The sequence below is a fragment of the Felis catus genome, chromosome A1, assembly GCF_018350175.1.
Source record: "Felis catus isolate Fca126 chromosome A1, F.catus_Fca126_mat1.0, whole genome shotgun sequence".
Classification (NCBI taxonomy): Eukaryota; Metazoa; Chordata; class Mammalia; order Carnivora; family Felidae; genus Felis; species Felis catus.
The window spans coordinates 7,280,020-7,301,690 of record NC_058368.1 but is presented as its reverse complement, the minus strand read 5'-3'; the positions used below and the strand labels follow the sequence as shown (position 1 = coordinate 7,301,690).

The window sequence follows — 21,671 nt, the reverse complement described above, 5'->3', positions numbered from 1 at the left end:
TTAGAACACGAAAACAAAAAGGGAACCCTTGGCTCGCAAGCTGCAAGTCTGGGCAGCAGCGGTGAACGCCTGTGGCACTTCAAGACAGACATTTTCAGCACAGCGTCTAATCAGAAGGCCCCAGAATCTCCGATTTCCTCCATCCACTTAAGAACAAAGAACGATCTTCACCGTGTCAATAAAGAAGCCAACCAACCAACCACAGGTAGCGATTTGTAGAACCAAGTCTGGAAGGCTTCGATGATAAGATCTGAGGCCGAGTATGACTCCACTGCATTTACTCTGACACACAAAGAACATGATGGTGACACTCTTTATTCTTCGTTTTCAGGGAATGAAATGGTAATTGATGCTTACATTTTATATTTTAGACTAATCATTTTTTAATAAAAATCCCGCTAAGTATTCCAAGCCCCAGAATTTATGCATAAGTATGCAGAACAGAGTAAGCAAGCCAACCAGGATAATAATTTTAGTTGCAGAATCTCAACGATGTGTGATCCTTAACTTGCAATCTAAGCTCCAATTAAAATGATTCTGAGATCCCATATAAATTAGCAGGAATGGTGGTGTAGAAATTAAGAGCTGTGGACCAAATGTTCATGAGGATCCAAGGAAAAACTGCCAGAGTCTGCTCATCTTATTGTGGAGCTAATGTGATTTAAAAAAAAAAAAAAAAAAAAGGCACACCAGACATCCAATTTTGGAATGTCCCATTTATTCTTTGTTTTTGGCCTTGTGATTTTCTGATTTGTAAGAAATAAATATTTGGTCTTTATCTGTTCCTAGCACAGAGCTTCTAAAACCCTTGGAATTTCCTAAATGTTGAGGGCAATAAAGGTATCTTTTGTCATGTTGAGCTCCTAGGCTTTCTAAAGATGGGGGTTGGCTAGCCCACCCCCAGCCTTCTGGGGCAGGGAGAGGAGCTGGAGATTAAGCTCAGTCACCAAAGGCTGACGAGTGGAGTCTCTGTGAATACCCAAAAGGACAGGGTTCAAAGAGCTTCTGGATTGGTGAACGTGTGGAGATGCGAGGAGAGAGAAGGCATGGAAACCCCACGCCCGACCCACATACCTTATACTATTGTACCTCTTCCTCTAGCTGTTCATCTGTATCCTTTATAACAAACTGGTAAACCTAAGTAAATGTTTCTCTGAGTTCTGTGGGCTGCGCTAGCAAAGTAATTGAACCCAAGTAGGGGTTTACTGGGATGACAGCACGTAGGTCAGAAGCACAGGCAATAGTCTGGACTCATGATTGGTGATCTGACGGAGATGAGGCGGGGCGCACAGTCTGTGGGAGTAAGTCCCAAACCAGTGAGATCAGACAGTTTCGGGTAGAGTGTGTCAGAACTGAACTGAGTTCATTGCGTGCTAGTGTTGGAAAACACACACTGGAAGCCTTCATGCTCTATCAGGCCTATAAAGACCGGGATTCCTGACAAATTTCCATCAAAGCAAAGGCGAAGTCCATTTGCAATGGCAAAACAAAACGTAAGCAACCCGGCATTAATTCACCCTAGATTTTATTTTTTGAGATAGTGTTCATTGGTGAACTCCCCAAATCTGAAACCATGCCGTAGGTATGAAAGGTAGGGCAGGTGTTCACGAAACCAATAGTGGCTGCCTTGAGGGTCAGTTCGCACTAATGTGAGAGCCACTCACTTGCAAATGTGGCCTTCCAGAACCAAAGCCCTACCTTCTTAGCCATGTGTAACACAATCAGTTGTTTGGGGTTTTTTTAGGTGAGCTCTGTGGACCCACCTACCACCTGGTAGGATCGGCTTGGTTCTCACTGTGCAGGCTACCCCTTTGGAACTCTATCTTTGCCCGAAACGATCATGAGCGTCTTTTGCCTAAATGAACTCCCAGATCTGCATCTTCTCCCTGGCAATCCCAAAGGTTATAGGATATTTTAACCTTTCAAACTAAAATTAAACTCTTAGAATACTCATTGAAGAAAAATACAGAGTCAATCTTTATGCATTTGATTTATGCATTTGACAAACAGTTTTTGAGCATCTACTACGGGCCAGGGTCTATAGATACACCAGTGAGCAGTCAGACCAAACCTGTGCTTCGTGGAGCTTATGTTATAGTGGTGGCACTTGGGGAATGTGGGGGAGGAATAGACAATATAGAATAAATGCAATCAATAGGTACATTCTATATGTTTTATAAGACGTTAAGTGCCAATACAAAGAGAATGCCGAGGGTAAGAGTGTTGGAGAAGGGGCCACAATTTTAAACAAGGTGTTAAGAATTAGAAGAAATGATACCTTTCTTTCAAGAGTTCAGTAATACATAGGTCAGGAACCAAATGAGATGCACCTTTGCATCCTTAGTATCTAGAACATAGCAGGACTTAAAATGGTAGAAAAAAATGCACATATTTTGTATCTTGCCAAAGCAATCCCATTTGTAATAAAGGCATAGACTCATTAGACAAACCGATCAGGAAAAGGATATAGTATTGACAGAACAGGATCCCTTAGACTCAAATCCTGTGCATTCCATCTCACAGTATCCAAAACAAAAATCCTACGACTTTGACCCCATTAGAATTCTGTGGATACAAGATCCCAAGGATAATTGGTGTCGCCCTTCCATACTGCTGCTGCTACAAAGTAAAAATGTCCTTTGATCCCCTTCAAGTGGGATATATGCTGCCTTTTCTTTCAGACCAATAGGACAAAAGAGAACTGAAGCATGAGCTAAAGGTGGTTAAGGGATGGTAGGACCAAAGCTCTTGGGGATGGAGAGAAGACATTAATGAAATAGATTATAACGCACAACCACCCTTATTTATTACTTAGGCTAAGGTGCCAATCACCTCAGCTCTTCCTCCCATTGAAGCCACAGGACAGGCATGCTTTCTTGCCTCACTCAGGAATTTTTCTTTTTTTATTTTAAGTAACCTCTCCGCCCAACGTGGGGCTTGAACTCAAGACCCTGGGATCAAGAGTCGCATGCTCTACCAACTGAGCCAGCCAAGCAGCCCAAGAATTTTTTTTCTTGAGGCTTGTCACTGTGGTGGCTTCTCTGAGTGTGTGTCAGCGGACGAGTGTACAAAATAACGTCATTACAAACCCTCAGTTTTTCTCTGCAGTTTTTCCCTTTCCTCCCTGTTGTGCCAGTCATACGGGTGCTGACATTCAATCATTCGGGGCCATTCGTTTCCTGAATATTAACGAATGCGTACACGGGCCTGCCATGGTTTCAAGTGCTGGGGACCCAAAGGCAAAGAGGGACAAAGCCGTTGCCCTCAGGGAGCCTGTATGCAAGTGGAGTTAGACAACAAACAGGTAAATACACAGTACGATGTGAGCTGGTGAGGAGGACCATGCAGAGATGAAGCAAGGTCAGTGGGTAGAAAACGACAGAGGTTGGTCTGTAGGTGCTCTTGCTGGTCTAGAGAAGCCAGCGGTGGGTAAGGATTGTCCTAAGGCTCTTCACCTCCTGATTTTCACACTCCTGTATAATCCCACCTTCAGCGTGGGCTGAACTTAACAGATTCACTTCTAACAAAGAGAATGGGGCAGAAATGACGAATGTCACTTCCAAGATTAGGGTATAAAAAGACTGCGGCTTCCATCTTGGGTTCATGTGCTACTTCCTGCCCCCCCCCCCCTGCTCTGGGGGAAGAGGCCATGGCAGGAGGCAGCCTCAGGTGAGTGAGCTTGGAGGTGAGTCACCCCCCATTCCAGCCTCCAGGCGACTGCAGCCTGTGAGTCGGGTTCATCCAGTTAAGCTCCAGCAAGATCCCTGACCCACGGACACCGAGACATGGTTTTAGTTCTCAGCACGAAGTTTTAGGACAATTTGTTACGCAGCATCGGGTAAGTAATACATTGGTCAAGGATGATTCTCTAAGGAAATTACCTTGAAAAGGGATAGGCCATGGGAAGACTTAAGGGAAGACAGTGCAGGGAAATAGGGGGCAAGTGCCAAGGCTCCGACACAAAGAAGCAAGGCAGATAAGGAAAGAAGTGAGAAGGCCAGTGGGCAGACAGTCACAGGTGATGATGTGGAAAGACAAGGACCAGCTAGTACAAGCCAGCTTTGAGGTCTGTCACGGATAACGAGACATAACCAATAGGAGGAAGGCCACTATTCGAATCACCACTAATTGGCTTCAACAATAACCAATAGAACAGTAATAGTAATCGCTAGTATTTGAGTATTTAAGTATGCTAGGAACCGTGCTGAGTGCCGTATTTCACTCATTCTTCACAACAACCCTGTAAAGTTGGTATTAGCATTAGCCAATTTTACAGATAAGGAAACGGGGGGTCAGGAATCTTAAGACACTTTCCTGCATTCACAAGTTAGAAAATGGTAGAGCCAAGATTTAAACCAGGCCTCCCACTTCAGGGTTCTTACCCTTCCACACAGTACTATTTTGGAAGGAGGCCTCTAGAAAGAAAGCCTCTTTCACTCTTGAAAGAGGATCAAGGGGCGCCTGGGTGGCGCAGTCGGTTAAGCGTCTGACTTCAGCCAGGTCACGATCTCGCGGTCCATGAGTTCGAGCCCCGCGTCAGGCTCTGGGCTGATGGCTCGGAGCCTGGAGCCTGTTTCCGATTCTGTGTCTCCCTCTCTCTCTGCCCCTCCCCCGTTCATGCTCTGTCTCTCTCTGTCCCAAAAATAAATAAACGTTGAAAAAAAAATTAAAAAAAAAAAAAAAAGAAAGAGGATCAAAAACAAAAACAAACAGAAAAACCCAACCCAAACCCCAAGATGTTGTTTAAGCCAACGGTGCAGTCTCCATCTGCTAGATGCTCTAGGAGGTTTGATTTTCTTGTGAAGCTCTTTTAATAGAATTGGTTGAGGCATCATCTACACCATTTTTGAGGCTGGACTCAAGTCCGCATGGCAAACTGACAAAAGCACCCAGGTAGCTTTTCTCTTTGACATACGTTAAATGCCTTACATAACAAATAGCGAACCTCCTGAGGGTTTGTATTATTGGATACAATATCAATATATCCTATTTCATGCAATTTTATGCTTAGCCTGGTTTCTTATTCAGATACCTCGTACCAAACCAGATCTGCTGCAGAACGTGCTTCCCTTCTGGCTTATTAACCTCTGTCTTGAAGCTTAGAAAAGATTATGGATGCTCCGTCTTAATTTCTTTGTGAAAAGAGGAGAAACACAATTTCTCTTCGCTTTTTATCTATATTCTATAAATAGGAATGCTGTTTTAAAATATCTTTCTTGAAAGCAATGGCTTTAGCAGACTGATAACCTTCCATACAGGGCTCCGCAAATTTGTATTATAGGGCTGCCCTGGGCTAGAGGAAACAAAAATAACAGCAATTTTTTGCTTTTAAGTTGTCACCTGGAAGAAATGAGTGAAATCACCTTGTTTGACACATTACTGGTATTATAATAACATTAATAACTAACGCTGATTGACAGCATACTCTATGGGCCAGATATGCCCTAAGCACTTTCGATAGATTATCTAAATTAACAGTTATATTTCTATATGGCAAGTGTTATTGTTATCTCAATGTTACAGATGAGGAAACTCAGACAGAAAGAGGTCAAATAACTTGTCCAAGGCCACATAGTTAAAGAGTCTTTGGGCCAAGGCCAAGACCCAGGCAGTATGATTCCAACAATGCAACCTCTTAATTTATCCGCTAAAAGATATTCAGGATCCCGAGCACATCAGTTTCTCCTCCTAAGATATACTTACACACACACACACACACACACACACACACACACACACACACACACAAAGAAAAAGGAAAAAGGGCCCATTAAAATAAATTCCCCTAATACATATACATATGTAAATGTATATGTATTAGCCAATCTAAAACTTTTACAATATCCTACTGTCCCAGTAACTGAATATTCTTTACTATAATTATTCTTTACTATATAAGTACATGCACATATAAGTGATATAATTTTAGACACGGATAAAAACTACACACACACACACACACACACACACAAACACACAATGCGGAGAAGTTTATTCCTTTAAAGAGGTTCATAATTTAGCTTTTTCACTGCTGAATCATCTCAGTTTTTAGAAAATTCTGGGTACAGTCTCATTTATCCTTGGTCTCTTTTATTTCTCTGCTCACACGTCACCTTCTCTGAAAGGCCTTCACTAGCTACTCATTCTCTCACCCTTCCCACCCCTATCCTTCTTTCACTTTCCATTTATACCACTACCTTAAGTCACATCACGTTATTTATGTATCTGCTGTTAAAAAATAAACTGCTTGTGGGTCAGTTTGTTCCCTGCTATATCCCTACTACCTAAACTGTGCATGCATATAGTATGTGCTCAATAATATTTATGGAATGAATGAATGAATGAATGAGGAAGGAAGGAAGGAAGGAAGGAAGGAAGGAAGGAAGGAAGGAAGGAAAGAAGGAAGGAAGACAGGAAGGTTCCCTTTGAGGAGAGCAACTTGTTGAGGGCCAGCAGCAGCAAGAGCCAGTCCGCTCGGTGCCCCGACCTCCTCTCCCCACCCCCAATCTTGTCACCTGTCGCCCTGGATTCTCAGCCTTGTTAAAGATGTGAATTCCGACACGAGTGAGGAAACGGGGTAAGGGCGAGGTGCACACTGACTTCCGTAAGCAAGGACAAGTTGGGGAGGAGTGGAGATGATAAATCCTGCCATACTGGTTTTGGTTGTGAGGGAGTGGTAGAAAAACAAGGGGGTAAAAGACACGGACATGGGGCCATTTGCAATCTTTATTTTACCTTTACTGCTATACAGAATCTGTCTCCAAGTATTTTCCTTCTTTCTGAGCAGTTTTCCTATCCTCCTATCTCCATTCCTACACTTAAGCTCTCCTTACATTACATAAGTGCCGCCTAACGCACTTACAATGCTTCCTTCCGCTCATCCATTCTGCACAGGCATGGGATGAAACACAACAACACAACGCAACCCTGGGGGTGTTCCCAAGCTTAGGAATCTTTCATGGCCCCTTTATACTGAGAAAGAGAAAACGATTTATTCTGGAACACTCGATTTATTTTTCAGGTCTGCCACCTTCAATACCCCATGAGGTGCTGGAAGGCAGGCTATGGTCGTCTTGTTTGCCATCCGCAGTCCCTGGGATGGTGGCTAGCAGAGTGGATGCTCCTGGAACAATCCTTGTTTCAGGAGCATCTCTCTCCCATTCCGGTCTGTGTTCAGCACATAATACTCTGCTCCGCACGTTAAAGCACTTCATCGTAAACGCACTCTGTTTCCTTTTTCATGTGTATAACTCTGTCTGCCCTCTCCAAACCCCATAAGGCTTTTTAGGACAGGCTCCACCATTTCTTAGGGCTGTGCCCCTACTAGGTCCGTATTTGCTGTACAATACGGACCCCAATAATTTAGATATGGAAAGAATTCATTAAAAAATTGCAAATCACACAATAACTGTACCTGGATAATTTATAAAGTTCCAAATAGAGAACAACAAAGAACCCCCAAGAATCTAAGCACAAAAGGCTGGATTTGGGGTCTTTATAAGTATTTGAAAGCATACACTGGTCGATTTGGGTATACTTCCTAGGAGTCTAGTCTAAGGGATGTTACAAAAGATTATGCCGACAAAAAGATTCTTGTCTAGTGATCTGGGGACTATCTATAATTTTAATGTTTCAAGGAAACAAAAAGAAGGGTGGGGAATGGTGGGCCATAGAACTTGATATGGTCTCATATTTCTAGAAATGCAAGACACTCTTTGGTCAGAATGGCACTAAACGGTCCGCTTTTTATGTATACTTTTTTTTCTTTTTTCTTTTTTTATCCCTACAGAGACTTTGTAGGCACCTGTGTGTTATACCAACTAATTAGAGCACTTAGATGTTACAGCTATATGCAATTTATAAATAATTAGTTTGTAAAGTGCTTTGAAAATAGAAAGTGCTGTGTAAGTACTCAAATTATTATTTATTAAAAGCCTTTGGTATGTAATCACTTTATTTAATGATTGGCTCTTTAAAAGGCACAGTGCTTTACAGCTGAACGAGATTTCTGATTTTAAATCATTAATATTCGTTTCAGTGAAAAGCTATTAGCAAATCAGAGGTACGGATCAAGTTATTTTTTCACAGTTCATACATAAATATATTTGACTCCTGTTTATCTCCCTTACCCTTTTAAGGACCAACTCAATCTTCTGTCAGATGCCACAGAGTTTATGCAGATTGTTCCCACTCATACCCGACTCTTGGTTACCCCTCCAGTCCTGCCCTCGGTCTTTTCCTTCCACCCATCTTCCTTTCTAAAGCTGTTCTGCATCAACCTGTGCATTTACGGCCACTCTAAGCAGATTCAAGACCGCAAGTCGCAAGATCAGTGATGATAAATCTTCGGAGCAACGAAGCCACGTGATATGGAGGTAGTCACGTGAGTGCATTTCCCACATGTACTGCTATTAATTACTTCAGTCTATGATCATCATCCTACACCTCTATGTCCACTAATTAAGCCTTGCTTTCATCTCCTGGAGGTCTTGGTTCAGAGGTATTACACTTCAGTTAAATAACCCTGTTTCCCATCCCCATAGGAATACTCAGAGGCAAACGTTTTTGATTCTCAACTATCCTTTTAGACGTTCCCTACATCTTCAAGGGCTAATTTCCTTGCAGTGACATTGGCTTTCCAGAATCTCTTCTGGATCACTCTAGGAGAACACTATCCTGGCCCTATGACTTTGACCTTCCCTCATCCCTGCTCCCAGTAACATTCAGCTCATCAGTGCACTACGGTGTACTTGCTTGATTGGAAAACCCAAACTAAGTCCTTTTCCTATATAGTGAGTGCTAATGTTTAGCCCTGTTAGGCACTAAACGAATACGCCTAGTGCCCAACAACCTGTTAATGTCAATCAGCACTTTTCTGTCCTCATGTGACTCATTCAATGCCATTTTTTTCCCTCTTTGAAAGCACTGGCTTCCACGACTCTACTCTCTATACCTCACTGGCTGCTACTTTTATACCCAATCTTTAGTACTGAGCTTGCCCAGAGCTTGGTCTTGGGCCCACTTCTTTTATCAGACTCCAGTTTCTCCATAGAAATACATACATACATCATTTTTATCACTTTTGTAAAATTTGAGTGAGTCAGAGAGAGAGGGAGGGAGGGAGGAAGGGAGGGAAAGAGAGAGGGAGAATCCTAAGCGGGCTCCACGCTCAGCACAGAGTCCAACGCAGGGCTCGATCCCACAACCCTGGTGGCATGATCTGAAGAACTCACAAAGTCTCTAGCGTAAATATCTTTCAGGGCCTCCAACTCACATATCTACCGTCTACCACGTTCACAATGGAATTTTTGATTCCAGTTACCTTTTCCACTTTCCAACCTATGTCTCCCCTTAAGCTTCCCATTTCAATAATTTGGCCCCAAACTTAGACGGAGGTCATGTTTTCTCCCCTTCCACATCCGATTCCTGAGGTTCAGTTCTACAGTGTATTTCAAATCAACCCTCTCTTGTCCATTGCTAGCTTGCTGCCCTTCCAGGCCAATGACTCTCTTAACAGCTTCTCCGCTTCTACTCTGGCCTCTCTACAACTCACTCCTCTACAGTCATCAAAGTATTCAGATGTCACTCCCATTGTACTTAAAATCCAAACCCCTTACCACCCCAGCTCTCCTTCCTACCAAATCCATAGCATAGGCCCTTCTTTCTCCTCCTTGCTTACTATGCTACAGAGAAGCAAATCTTTCAATACTTTTAATTCCTCAGACCACCGGCTTTCTGCTTCAGGACCTATGCACAGCTATTCCACCAGAATGCATTCTCTCGTTTTTGCAGCTAGCCCCTCCTCTTCCTGTAATCTCTGGAGGAGCTTCCCTGACTTCCTTACCGAGATTAGAAATTAGGAATGTCTAATTGTTTATCAGGCATGGTGCTGCAAGCCAGTACGGTGGGCAGACAGCAGAAGCGCTAACAACAGCCTAGTAAATCCGAGACCGGGAAACCCAAGAGTATAATGGAAACACACACAACTACCCAAACTAGGGTACGGAGTCGGACATGTTAAGTTCTCTCCTAGAGTACGGCAGGGTAAAAGTGTTCCAGGAAGACAGAACAGCAAAAACAAAGGCCCCAAAGCAAAGAGTGCTGGGGGTGGGGTGCTCAGGTTCAAAGGCTGACAGAGATTTAGGGTGAATGAAGAGTCAAGGTGGGGCAGGACAGGTATGAGACGAGGTTGATGAGGTTAACAGGACAGCTTAGAAGCGGTTCGCTAATATTTTAAGTTAAAAAAAAAATCATTTTCCCAACATGGAATTTCCTTCTCCCCATCCTTAATGTAACCCTGGGCTATACCTAGATACCCACCTAAGGACTGAAAATGTTATCTGGTCACTCCAGTTTCCTCCTTTTATAGTATGAACTCTCTTGACCTCCTTAGATCATTTCCGACAAAATATTTTATTAGTGTCCTGAAATTAAAGCGGTAAACTGGTATCTATCCTATAAATGCTGCCACAGAGATGGTGCTAGATCCTACCTAACCTCCCTGTGAAACCATAATTCTCACAATTCTTTCAAATTATTCCCCACCCTTGCCCCTTGCCCGACCTCAGTCATAGCAAAGAATGCAATTCTCCCATGAGTTACTAAAAAGTATCCAACAAGAAGCTAAACCCTCTTCCCATTTCCACCTTTTTTTTTTTTTTAAACCAATCACAGTCTAGCTGGGGTCAGGCTCCATCGCATCTCTCCTTCTCCCCCAATCACAGCCATGAATGCATATTGCATATTCTTTTGAATTCCCTTGATCAAAGTCCTTTCAAGGCCTGTAATTTTCTCATAGCTTACTTTCACTGCTGACTCAATTAAAAGAAAAACAAACAACCCTGGAAGAGCCAATCTTCCAGACGAAGCAACAGAAACCACTCAAATTAGTTTAAATGAAAGAGGGAATTTATTAGGTGAATACAAAGGTTCTTGTGGGGATTCCAACAGCTGTAATGGGTAAGAGCTAGAAGCACGCCTTGCTGAAGAACACATCGGGTCGTGATCACAAACTTCTATTTCTGGGTTTTTTGCCAGATCACGAAGACAATATCCTAGAGGACAGTCCTCCCTGTATAGTGCGTAAGGGACTAGAATGTGGACTCCTTTCTGCTTGCTTTTTGATCCTTATATTCCTTTATGCTGGCCTCAAACTTGTCAAGCACATGCTGGCAGACATTCATGAGCTCATTCAAGCCTCTCTGAAACGGCTCCACAGCTGGAAGAGTACCTCGAGTCTGAATGCGTAAATTAATTTTGCTCTCTGAAGGATGGGTTGTAGTGTAACCACAAAACTCCACTTCCGGGTTCTTCATGATCATGTAACGAAGAGAATTTCCTAGGGTATGGTCCTCCTCGTGCAATACAAATGTCACACAGTGTCTATCTGTTCCAGCTGCCTGGACCATTTCCAGGGCTGTCTTCCTCTCGCCTTCAGCCATTGAGGTCTTCAATCCAGATATTTTTCTACACACATATTTTTTATAAAAATGAGATCATACTGAATATGGTTTTGCAACTCGCTTTTTTTTTTTTTTTTTGCATTTACTGTCTCACACTGGCAACACATTATACTCTAATGCACTCCAATTACACAGAACTGCTAGGACTAGCCCCTTATTTTCCTGCCTCCACATAGTCTATCAGCACGTATGTAATTATTGCCTCCGGTTTTTTCCCCACCCCCTCGGACCGTCCACATGGCCACAGGGGCGTCCCCTTAACACACAAATGTTTGTTAAAATCTCCTTTTGGCACAGTCATAAGAAAGGAATAAGATTACAACAGGGTGGGCTCTGCTAGGGAATGAAAAGGCGTAGAAATGTTTAAAGGCGTGGAAAAACATAGATCTTTTTAAAAACAGACTGTAGATTACCATCGTGCAGGCCCCACTCTGGTTTCCATTTTCAGGAGATTAACTAGAATGGAAATTCCGGGATATGGAAATCAAGCAGGAGGGAGGAAGAGAACTGAGCGCACAGAGTAATTTGGACCGCAGTTACAGGGGCTTAGGCCTGACTGAACGCACCAATAGCAGCACTCGGAGAACAGTGGCCTGGTGCGCGATCTAACGTTAGCTTTATTTACTCTCGCTGTTTTAACTGGGGGTGGGGCAATGTGGGGACTTAAGTCCGGCCTCACAACTTGTGCTCCCTCCAGGACATCTAGTGGTACTGAGCGTTTCTACTCCAAAACATCCATGTGTCTTCCCCTCTCTTCCCAGTCGGGGCCCCCTCTCCCCGCTCAGGCGCCCACTTCTCTCCCCTCCCCTGTCCTCCCAGCCAGGCGCTCGCTGTCTGGCCGGGCCGTGGAGGCGGAGGCCCCGGCCGACCACCGGCCCCTCCGCCACCCGCTCGGGGCGCAGGGCGCGGCCCGCTCCTCCCGCCCGCCTCCCCCCCCCACTGCCCACCCGCCTCCACGGCCGTTACCTCTCCAACTCCTGGTCTTCTTCCATCGCGGGGGCGGCTTCCGGGATCCTCAGGTGGTGCTGCTGGATCGGAGGCTCTAACCCATATCGCGAAACGTGCAGGCGGAGCAGGAAGGAAGGAACGACCGACGGAAGGAGCCGAAGACGGAAGGAGGGGGGAGGAGCCGCAGCGGCGCGGCACTGCCCAGCCGCTGGGCGGGGCGTGTACGTTCCGCCCGGAGGCCCCGCCCACAGGCCCCGCCCCCGGAGCGAGGAGGGCGGTGGCGAGGTCCGAGTTGCTCACCTGGAGTTCCCGGAGCTTAGTCTGTCCGCTGAGCCAGCGGGGAGAGGTGGGGTCGGGCTCCTGTCCCCTCTCGAGGCCGAGAACCGCCCGTGGGCGCTTGGGTTCAGCCCTCGGCACCTTACCCCAGGTGATGGCGAAGGGGGCGGGGCCTTACCTGTCGGCCCCCAAATCACCTTCCTTCTTAGGGCGGAATCGGGCCTTTAAGATTTGCTGCTCCACCCGTGTTACTCCCTGGCGGGACCCCAAGCCAGGAGGGGGTAGGGGGGTGGTGTTCGTGGGATGACAGGTTTAAACTATAGTTGATCGATACACCTTGATGAATTTTACAACAGAGTAGGATGGGTTTAAGTCCGAGTTTGCGTCATCCGGGACCTTGCGGCTGCACACCTCAAATGGGTCAAAGGACAAGCGTTCGTGGAGGAGAGTTTGGAAGGAAAACTGCTCTTCTCCCCCCTGCCCCCGCCCTTTCTCTCTTAGGATCTTTCCTACACTTGGAATACGTACGCCCTCCTTTGCTTTGCACTTCCTTTTCCTTTTACCCTTTTAGCTTCATAAACCTCCTTCACCTGCAGAACCTCCCTCTTACCTTTGTTCCCAGGTGCTCTCCTGCCTCCGCCTCGGCAACCTTTCACCACCCAGACTCGCTCCCCGCCCTCCTTTTTCCTTTGTACCTCTCCTCTCTCTCTTCTCCGCGGGTGTTCTTCTTCGCCAAAAACCCTTCTGCCTTCTTCGATCTCCTACTCCCCTCGCCTTTCTCGGCCCGGTCAGCCCCCCTGTCCCTACCACCTTACCCCAGAGTCCTCTCACCCCCGACACACCTATATTTCTGCTTTCCTGCGCCACCTGTTCTCCTGCCCCCAACCCGATTCCCCTAGATGCTCACTGCCTCCCCCCAGCTGTTCCACTCTCCTCGCGGCGGTCCGCGGTGAGCGCAGAGGCACTTCTTGAGCGTGTCTCCAGCGGGGGAATCAGGCGAGCGGCGGGGACAGCCGAGACCGGGTGGGGGGAGGGCCAGCGGCGAGGGCGGAGTGGGCTCACTCTAACCCGGGAGTGACGGCCCCGGCCTGGCCCGCCCCCCGAGCTCTGGGATAAGCGGAGTTTCTCTCTGGCCCGCCTCCTCCCCGCCCTACGCTGCCGCCCATTGGCCCAGGCGCGTGTCGGGTTGGGCCGCTCGGCCCCGGCGCTCGCCCCCGGGAAGGCAGCAGGGGCGGTTGAGAAGTGAAGTCTTGGCCAGAGTTTGCTTCTTGCCAGGAAATCCGCGGTGGCGGCCGTGGCGGCGGCGGTTCCCCGCGTAGCGGAGGCCGACTGGCTCCCGGCTCCCTCGGCGGGCCGCGGAGAGCGGAGCTGGCGCTGGGCTGCGGCGTCAGGAGCCGGCGCGCGCCCCGGGCGGCCGCGCTTTCCCAGTGAGTAACTTTGCCCTGCCCGCCTGGCCCCGCGCCCTGTCGCGGGTCCCGGGCAGCCGCCTCAGGTGCGGGCGGCGGCGGGGTGCGGGGCAGCGCCGCGCCGGGCGAGGCGGCCGACCTCCGCGGCTCTGCTCCTGGCTCGCCCGGGCTGCGGGAGACGTGGACCCGGACCTGCTGTGGGGCTGGCCGCGCTCGTCCGGGGAGGAAGGGACGGGTTGTCCTGCGCCGGGCGCCCGCCGCCGGCCAGGCGCCTGGGAGAGGCGGGAGGCCCCCGGCTGTTGGCGTTTGGTGGTTCCGGCCGCAGTGTTGCTGATCCTCGCGTCGTTTGCGGTTTTCAGGAGGGGAGAGGTGGGCATGAGTTTCTTATTTCCTGTGTGTGTGTGTGTGTGTGTGTGTGTGTGTGTGTGTGTGTGCGCGCGCGCGTGTGCGCGCGCGCGCTGTAAATGAGAGTGACACTAACTGCCTTGCGTTGGATCTTGTTCTCCGGGAAAGGAATAGGGAGAGATACCCACCGTCCCAGCCTGTTGCCTACGAATTCTCACCTTTCCCTTGAGGCTGGAGCGGGCGGGAGATCACACGTCTCCGAGGGGGTAGTTTCAAAATGTGGATCTCGATTTGGAAGCAGTTGCACACAAAGCACCGTTCAGGAAAGACATCACTCGCTTTCAAAGCTTTCTGCCATATGTTTCAGACGAAGGACTTTTGACGAACGCAATGTTTCTTGTGATGTTTCAGTTTGCAATTAGCATTAGGAATCAAGACGTTCGTATCTGCCAGGAGCTGCGGTACACTCAGGCATGGGCTTAACTGTATAGATGTTTCTCTTTAAATCACAGAAACCAGAAGTTGAGCGTAAAGCAGTGGCAGGAGAAGACAGTTGTGAACTCCGGTTTATGGGGACTGCCTTCACTTTAAGAATTTCACGTTCTCGCAAGCGGTAGGACTTGTCAATTGGCCTTCGTCCCAGGACAGGTTTTGATTTTTTTTTTTTTTTTCTTGCACTTACTGTGACGCAGCGCTGATGAAGTTGGATCTCAGTAGATCAATTTATTTTCTTTTGACAGATTTGATTCCCACCTTCACAGTCCTTTAGAAAATGGACTTTGATCTAGTATCTGTTTTGGCCAGTCAAAGCTTTGTTGAGCCTTGGAAGACAAAAGTTTTGCCTCTTGAGCTTGAAGTCCCACATGTGGGTTTCCCCAGAGGGGTAAAATGTAGGCCAAATCAGAACTGAAGTACAATAACACTACTTTTAATTTGGCCCCCTTGTGTATTGAGGTTCCTAGTTCGGTGTCTTGTTCCTCTCTTCTCATCAAGTTGGAACATTTTCATTCTTTATTCGTTCAGCACATGATAGAAGTGCCTACAGCCTGCTAGACATTGATGGCAAGGGTCAGTTCTTTCCCTGAAGGTGATCACGGTCTTATTTGGAAGTCGATCCATACCTGTTCCACTATATTGTGAACACAGTGCTGTGGGGACTTACAAGAGGGAGCATTTCTGACTGAGGTTTGCTAGGGAAGGCCTCATCTAGACACTTCTGCCTTACGTTGCTGAGGAATTTTGCCTGGTACATTCCAGGCAAAGAGACTAACATGTAGGGTGTTGCTTTATGAGATCCACAGGGAGTCTCTGGCTGAGGAACGCAACGTTTGGGGCTGGGGTAGTAGTCAGGGGTTGGTATATTATTCCTTTCAGACGACTCAGCACTTTGCCTTGATTACAGTAGGCACTCAGGCACTTGTTGAACTAACTGACTTGAACAGAGACATAAAGGGTTCTCTATGCCAAATTAAGAAAGTTGGACTTGATCCCCTCAGTGATACAAAGCTGCTAATTTTAAGTAGGAGAACGTGTTGATAACATTTGTATTCCAGAAAGGTATCTGCAGCAGTCTGGAGGATGGTGGGGGTCCAGATGGGAGACAAAGAGGGAAGCATTACGCTCTAGGGGTTAAGGGCTCAGGGCTTCTCAGTTCGCATTGCCTGGGTTTGAATCTGGTTCTGTCACTCACTCCGTAACCCCTTTCTTTTTTAGGTTTTTCATTTCATAGGGTTTGGGGGATAAAAGGGGAAAAAAACCATGTATATTACTTAGACTAGTGCTTGGCACGTAGTGAGGATTTGGTAGATGCTAGCTAGCTGTTTCTCTGAAGGCAGTGGAGCAGAGGAAGAGCTATCATGGTGTTGAGGAGGTTTATTTGGTTGGATTAGGTAAGTGACTAGATGTGATTAATAAGAGAGGATTCCTAGGTCTTTTGACTTGAGTCATTAGAGTGTACTGGTTAAGCTGGCCGTGGAGTCGGCGCAGGAGTTGAAGTCCATTGCTTACCCTGTAGAATTGCCATCCTGAGCTTTGGTTTCCTAACATTGAGGAAATGATCACAGTACCTGTCTAGTAGCGTTTGAGGATCCAGTGAAATTACGCACGTAATGCCCTTGGCAGACTACCTAGCATGTGACAAGTACTCAATAAATATTAGTTGTTCCTTTAGCGATGACGACACGAATGAGCGCGTGGAATGTTGGGAGATATGAGAGGGAGCAGTTAAAAGCAACTGCTGGGAGAAATGGGGAAGAGAAGGTAGCTAGTTTTCGGCCAGTCCAGTGAGGTGCTAATGAACGGTTGAGATGTCTGTGATGAAGATGTTGGATAGATGTGCTGGACAGGAGCTAGGAAAGAATGGAAAAGAAGAAGAGTTGACACAAATCCTTTGTGGGCGCGGTTAGCTTTTTGGAAGATTTGGGGGAAAGGGAGGCATTTATAACACGGCGGTGCCGGGAGTGTGGATACTGTGTATTAGGCATCTCTAGCCTTTTTTTTTTTTTTAATTATTTTAATGTTTATTCAGTTTGTGTGTATGTGAGAGAGAGAGAGAGAGAGAGAGCGAGCTAGCAAGCGAATTGGGGAGAGGCAGACACAATCCGAAGCAGGCTCCAGGCTCTGAACTGTCAGCACGGAGCCCAGTACGGGGTTCAAACTCACTAAACTCGAGATCTTGACCAGAGGTCACGTCAGACGCTTAACCCACTGAGCCACCCAGGCGCCCCAGGCATCTCTATTCTTAAAATGCATTTTGGCCACAGTCACAGGGGAACTCCGGGCTCTTGTACTCTGGTTGGCTCTGTGTCCTTCTCTCCCTCCTCTTTCTTTTCTAATCGCCCCCCCCCAAATTAAAATCTTTTTTATTATGCAGTGTCTTTTAACTTTTCTTTGTTTATGGGGCTAAAGTTCATTCAAGGCCCACCTTCCTATATCAAAATCCAACAAGGTTTCTGGAAGAATCAAAGGACTTGTTTCATAGGTTCCACTCAGGAAGCAGTGTTGATTGAAAAAAAATGTGTGTGAGGGGCGCCTGGGTGGCGCAGTCGGTTAAGCGTCCGACTTCAGCCAGGTCACGATCTTGCGGTCTGTGAGTTCGAGCCCCGCGTCAGGCTCTGGGCTGATGGCTCGGAGCCTGGAGCCTGTTTCCGATTCTGTGTCTCCCTCTCTCTCTGCCCCTCCCCCGTTCATGCTCTGTCTCTCTCTGTCCCAAAAATAAATAAAAAACGTTGAAAAAAAAAATTAAAAAAAAAAAGAAAAAAATGTGTGTGTGTGTGCGCGTGTATAATTTGACTTGCAAAATATACATATATACACATACATGTATTTTACATATGCGTGTATATGTACATATATGTATATATTGAATGTTGAATTATGGTCGTAGAAGATTTTGCTAGGCCTAAAATGACCCTGTTACAGGGCCTGGGAAATTTACAAAGAAAATCCCTTTTAGTTTTCCTCTCCTATGCCTCTTTTCCTCAGAAAGTGCAAAACAGCAGAAAAATCTGTGATTATGCAAGTTTTTTCACTGGTTGGAATTCAAAGAAATGACTGTTTTGTGTATTAGTCTAACAAAAATTTATTGAGGGAAATTTTTTAAAAAGCAAGTGCTCATGATATACATCACAATAATTGTCACCGAGTTAGTATGCTTTTAAAGAGGCAGGCGTTGTAGGTTCTGTTCTTTAGAAAGTATGCTTCAGATGAGCAAGGATCCCGTCTGTTTTGCTTATTGAGCAGTTCCTAAGCGCTCAGAATCGTAAACAGTAATGTATGCATGCATGAATGAAATGGATCCGTTGGCTTTGAAATGTCTTGGCTCACAGATTTCTCTGAACCTTTGGAACAATCATTGGTCAGAAGGAAAACAAAAGAGGGAGTTGAGCCAGCAAGGAAGCTTGAAGCGGTTCATGTACCCACGGGAAGACGGGGCAGCTCTTAACAGAATGTATGGCTCTTCTCATTCAGCGATTTTAGTACCTACTGCTGTAATTATTGACATGAGTCCTTTTTCACATTTTACTTTGATTAGTTGTGAAGTGTGGGAGGGAGGGACGGACTTTTGCAGGCTTATTGCTTGGTTCGGAGTTGAGCCGAAATAGCTGTGTCATAACTGTGTCCTCTCTTGGTTGTTAGCAGAACTCCGGAAGTCTTAATTAGAAAAGCTGAAAAGATAAGAGTCTTGTGGGCAGAGAGGGTTTAAGCATAGCTTACACCTTTATCTTTCCAGCCTCAAGATTTAGGACTATTATTTCTGACAAACAGAATCCCTCAGTGGAGAAGTTATGTGTGGGAAAAAATTTTTTTTTCAAAATTGGGGTAGGAGAAACAAGAAAGAGAAAAAAAAATGCTGAAGATAGGCACTAGGCAAGTAAAAATGATATGCAATATATATACAAGTGTATATGTAGTATATATATTTGTTTAGTATATGTAAAATACAATAAACAATCCTGTGTCCACTTAAAAAGCATACCAACTTCCATATGTAAAACAAATGAGGTTTTAATTTTTCCTCTTAGAGTTCTTTTAAAATAACAAATTGCCCTAATAGGGCAAGTGTATAACAGGAACCATTGTAAAAAATGTGTATATCCAAGTTATGAGGACCTATATCTCACATAAAATAAAGTCACTACAATAAAGTGGCTACAATAAAGCTTCTAAAGGCTCAGTTGGCTATTACTTTGTTTTATAGACAAAAGTAAGTCTGGGAAATAATTTATATCCTTTCCGCCACCCTCTTGTACCTCCAAATTGGGAGTTTGGCTACCAATCTAAAAAGTTAGTGGATCATCAGAGTTCTTAACACTGTTCAGTCAAACTACATAATTATTGAGCAAATAAATTGGAGTCCTTCACATTTATCTTCGCTGTGTGACCGTTGCCACTTTTCTTTCACATGATTTTAACGTTTGAACTTTGACTTTCGACTGTATTCAGATAAGCATACTTGATGTGATCAGCACTGGGCTGTATGGGCCACAGAAGATCATGTGTGCCCTTGTACAGCTTAAAATCTTAAAAGACATTCAGTCAAGTTATTAATCATCCCAAGCAGGGTGTCTGATACCTTTGACTTCTAGTACCTTCGCTCCGCGCCAGTGACCTTCACTTCTGTACTTCAACATTATTCCAAACTTGCCACGTTAGAAATCTTAAGTGTATACATCCTGTTCTCTGACCACAGCTTCTCTCCTCTCCTTCCAGCTTTCTCACACCCACACTCTATACTGCAGTGCCCTTCCTCTTCGCAGAGACCCGCTTGCCAGCCTCTTCGTTCCGCCCCACCTCCCGTACCCCGTTGTATTAACATCTGTTGGCCTGGAGGTCTTCTCTGTCCAGTTCGGAGTCCCTTGTTAAGCACCTGGAATATGCTTCCAATGCCGCCTTTGCCTCTCTTGAACTTGTTTTTGTGCTGTGCCTGCCAGATCATGTCCCAGTTCCATTAACTCTGCCTTCTCTCCCTGAGTTGCTCTGGTAACACCAATGAAAGGCCAGGCTCTCCGTGCAGGTGACCGGCTCTCGGACAACCCCTCCCCCCCCACTCCCCCCAGTCAGTTGTGTTTATTTGGCACCGACTGAGTTCTCTGACACTGAGCTAAGAATGTTCCCTCGTCGCTTACCTTCCAGAGGAGATGCACATTCATCAAGTGATGGCGCTCGCTGCGGTAACAAAGTACGCTAAGCGCTTTGGAGGAAGAGTGTAGGGCTATGTTGTCCGATACTGTGGTCACTAGCACGTGTGGCCAGTCTAAATGGAGATTTGCTATGTGAAGCACACACCAGATTCTGAAGATTTAGCCTCTGCCTAAGGTGAAATCTCTCTAGTTTTTATATTGCTTACATGTTGAGATAAGGTGATAATATTCTGGGTATATTGGGTTAACTAGAATATTAAAAATAATTCATTCACTTGTTCTTTCTTTCTTTCTTTTTTTTTTAATGTGGCTACAAGAACATTTAAAATGACCCGTGTGGCTCACACCCTGTTTCTGTCGGGTAGCTCTGCTGTAAGGTGTCATCTGGGGATAAAATGAGGGGAACCAGGCTCTGGGGAGCTCGATGTTCCGGAAACGGTCCCCCAGGAATTCGTCTCTGAACAGATACCTGGCTGAGTAGGTGTTACACAGGTAAACCCTCCTCAAAAGAAGCAGTCAGAGGTGGACAGACAGCCCTTTGAAGGAGGACGAGAAGACGGATGAGGGAGCTAGGAGAGAGAGGCCTGGGATGAGGCCAGGGAGGGAGGCAAGGCCGGATCACGTAGGCCTTGTTGGCCCTAAGTAAGGACTCCGTTCTTCATCCCTTGGGGGTTGTTCCAGACCTTCATCATTGACCAACCCTTTTGTCCAAGCCCCTCTTCTACGGTCTGCAAGTAGTCTGGCCACCTCATAAACGATCTGGTTTGATCTCTCAGGTTTCTGTCCTTCCCCTTCCCAGCTGATGTACGGAAGTCTCAGATCTGTGGGAGGCTAGCTTTTCCACACGTGTTCTTGATCCCATCCTTCAAAGTCCTTCTCAGGAGAGGCTGTCTTTGGTTAACTCTCTTCTGTGTTTAATCCCTTTCCCCCTGCCGGCTTTTCCATATCAGTTTAAATACGCTCTAGTCTGAAACCTTTAAAACAAAGCTCCACTGACATCCCCCTCGAGTTATTCTTCTTGCAGAATAACAAAATATTTTGGGGCGCCCGGGTGGCTCAGTCGGTTAAGCGTCCGGCTTCGGCTCAGGTCGTGATCTCACGGCTTGTGAGTTCAAGCCCCGCATCGGGCTCTGTGCTGACGGCTCGGAGCCTGGAGCCTCTTCAGATTCTGTGCGTCTCTCTCTCTGCCCCTCCCCCTCCCCCGTTCACACTCTGTCTCTCTCTGTCTCTCAAAAATAAATAAACATTTAAAAAAAAAGAATAACAAAATATTTTTTGTTGTTTGATGTTATATTTACTTAAAACAATATTTTAAAAGATGTATTAACATGTGGTCAACATAAAAGTAAGATATTTGACTTCTTTTCCTATTAAGTATTTGGAATCTGGTTATATTTTACCCTTGTAAGTAGCATATCTCAATGCAGACCCTAAATTTTCAGGGGCTAGAGTAAAAGGAATCTTATCAAAATAATAATTTAACAAGAGTGTTTTATACTGCTTCAGTTTTTCTTGCGGCAAAAAATAACGGAACGTAAGATTTGCCCCCTTAACCATTTTCAAGTGCACAGTACTACAGCAGTGTTAAGTAT

The 21,671-nt window shown here is 45.9% G+C and overlaps 3 protein-coding genes across 7 annotated transcripts in view; 1 reads left to right on the top strand and 2 right to left on the bottom strand.

The window, feature by feature from the left end:
• The window catches only part of LOC111559488 (protein POLR1D-like), a 47,944-nt gene extending 35,388 nt beyond the window's left edge, over positions 1-12,556 (bottom strand). The window contains exon 1 of the mRNA XM_023250315.2: positions 12,429-12,556. Coding sequence (XP_023106083.1) covers positions 12,429-12,454 — 26 coding nt within the window. The 5' untranslated portion in view covers positions 12,455-12,556. The remainder of the gene's footprint in view (positions 1-12,428) is intronic.
• Positions 10,887-12,562, bottom strand: POLR1D (RNA polymerase I and III subunit D). Its single transcript, XM_011281469.4, has 2 exons — positions 12,429-12,562; positions 10,887-11,466 (listed from the first exon to the last, which is right to left on the bottom strand). Exons 1-2 carry the CDS (start codon positions 12,452-12,454, stop codon positions 11,091-11,093), a joined length of 402 nt encoding a protein of 133 aa, XP_011279771.1. The 5' UTR covers positions 12,455-12,562; the 3' UTR covers positions 10,887-11,090.
• Positions 12,563-12,696: 134 nt separating this feature from the next.
• The window catches only part of LNX2 (ligand of numb-protein X 2), an 82,024-nt gene continuing 73,049 nt past the window's right edge, over positions 12,697-21,671 (top strand). For 2 of the 5 annotated variants that reach the window (XM_023250309.2, XM_023250304.2), the window contains exon 1: positions 13,990-14,113. The gene's annotated coding sequence lies outside the window, so the exon portion shown is untranslated. Of the gene's footprint in view, positions 12,838-13,989; positions 14,114-14,328; positions 14,462-17,712; positions 20,572-21,671 lie in introns of those variants that run through there. The other 3 variants (XM_003980269.6, XM_023250306.2, XM_045046319.1) reach the window with 3 other exon arrangements.

What these genes read in the sequence shown, in the direction of transcription:
- POLR1D (XM_011281469.4), bottom strand. Translation starts at nt 12,454, where the DNA reads ATGGAAGAAGACCAGGAGTTGGAGAG. An exon ending in GAAGACCAGGAGTTGGAGAG is followed by an intron (nt 11,467 to 12,428) that starts GTAACGGCCGTG and finishes ATATGTGTGTAG; the next exon opens with AAAAATATCTGGATTGAAGA.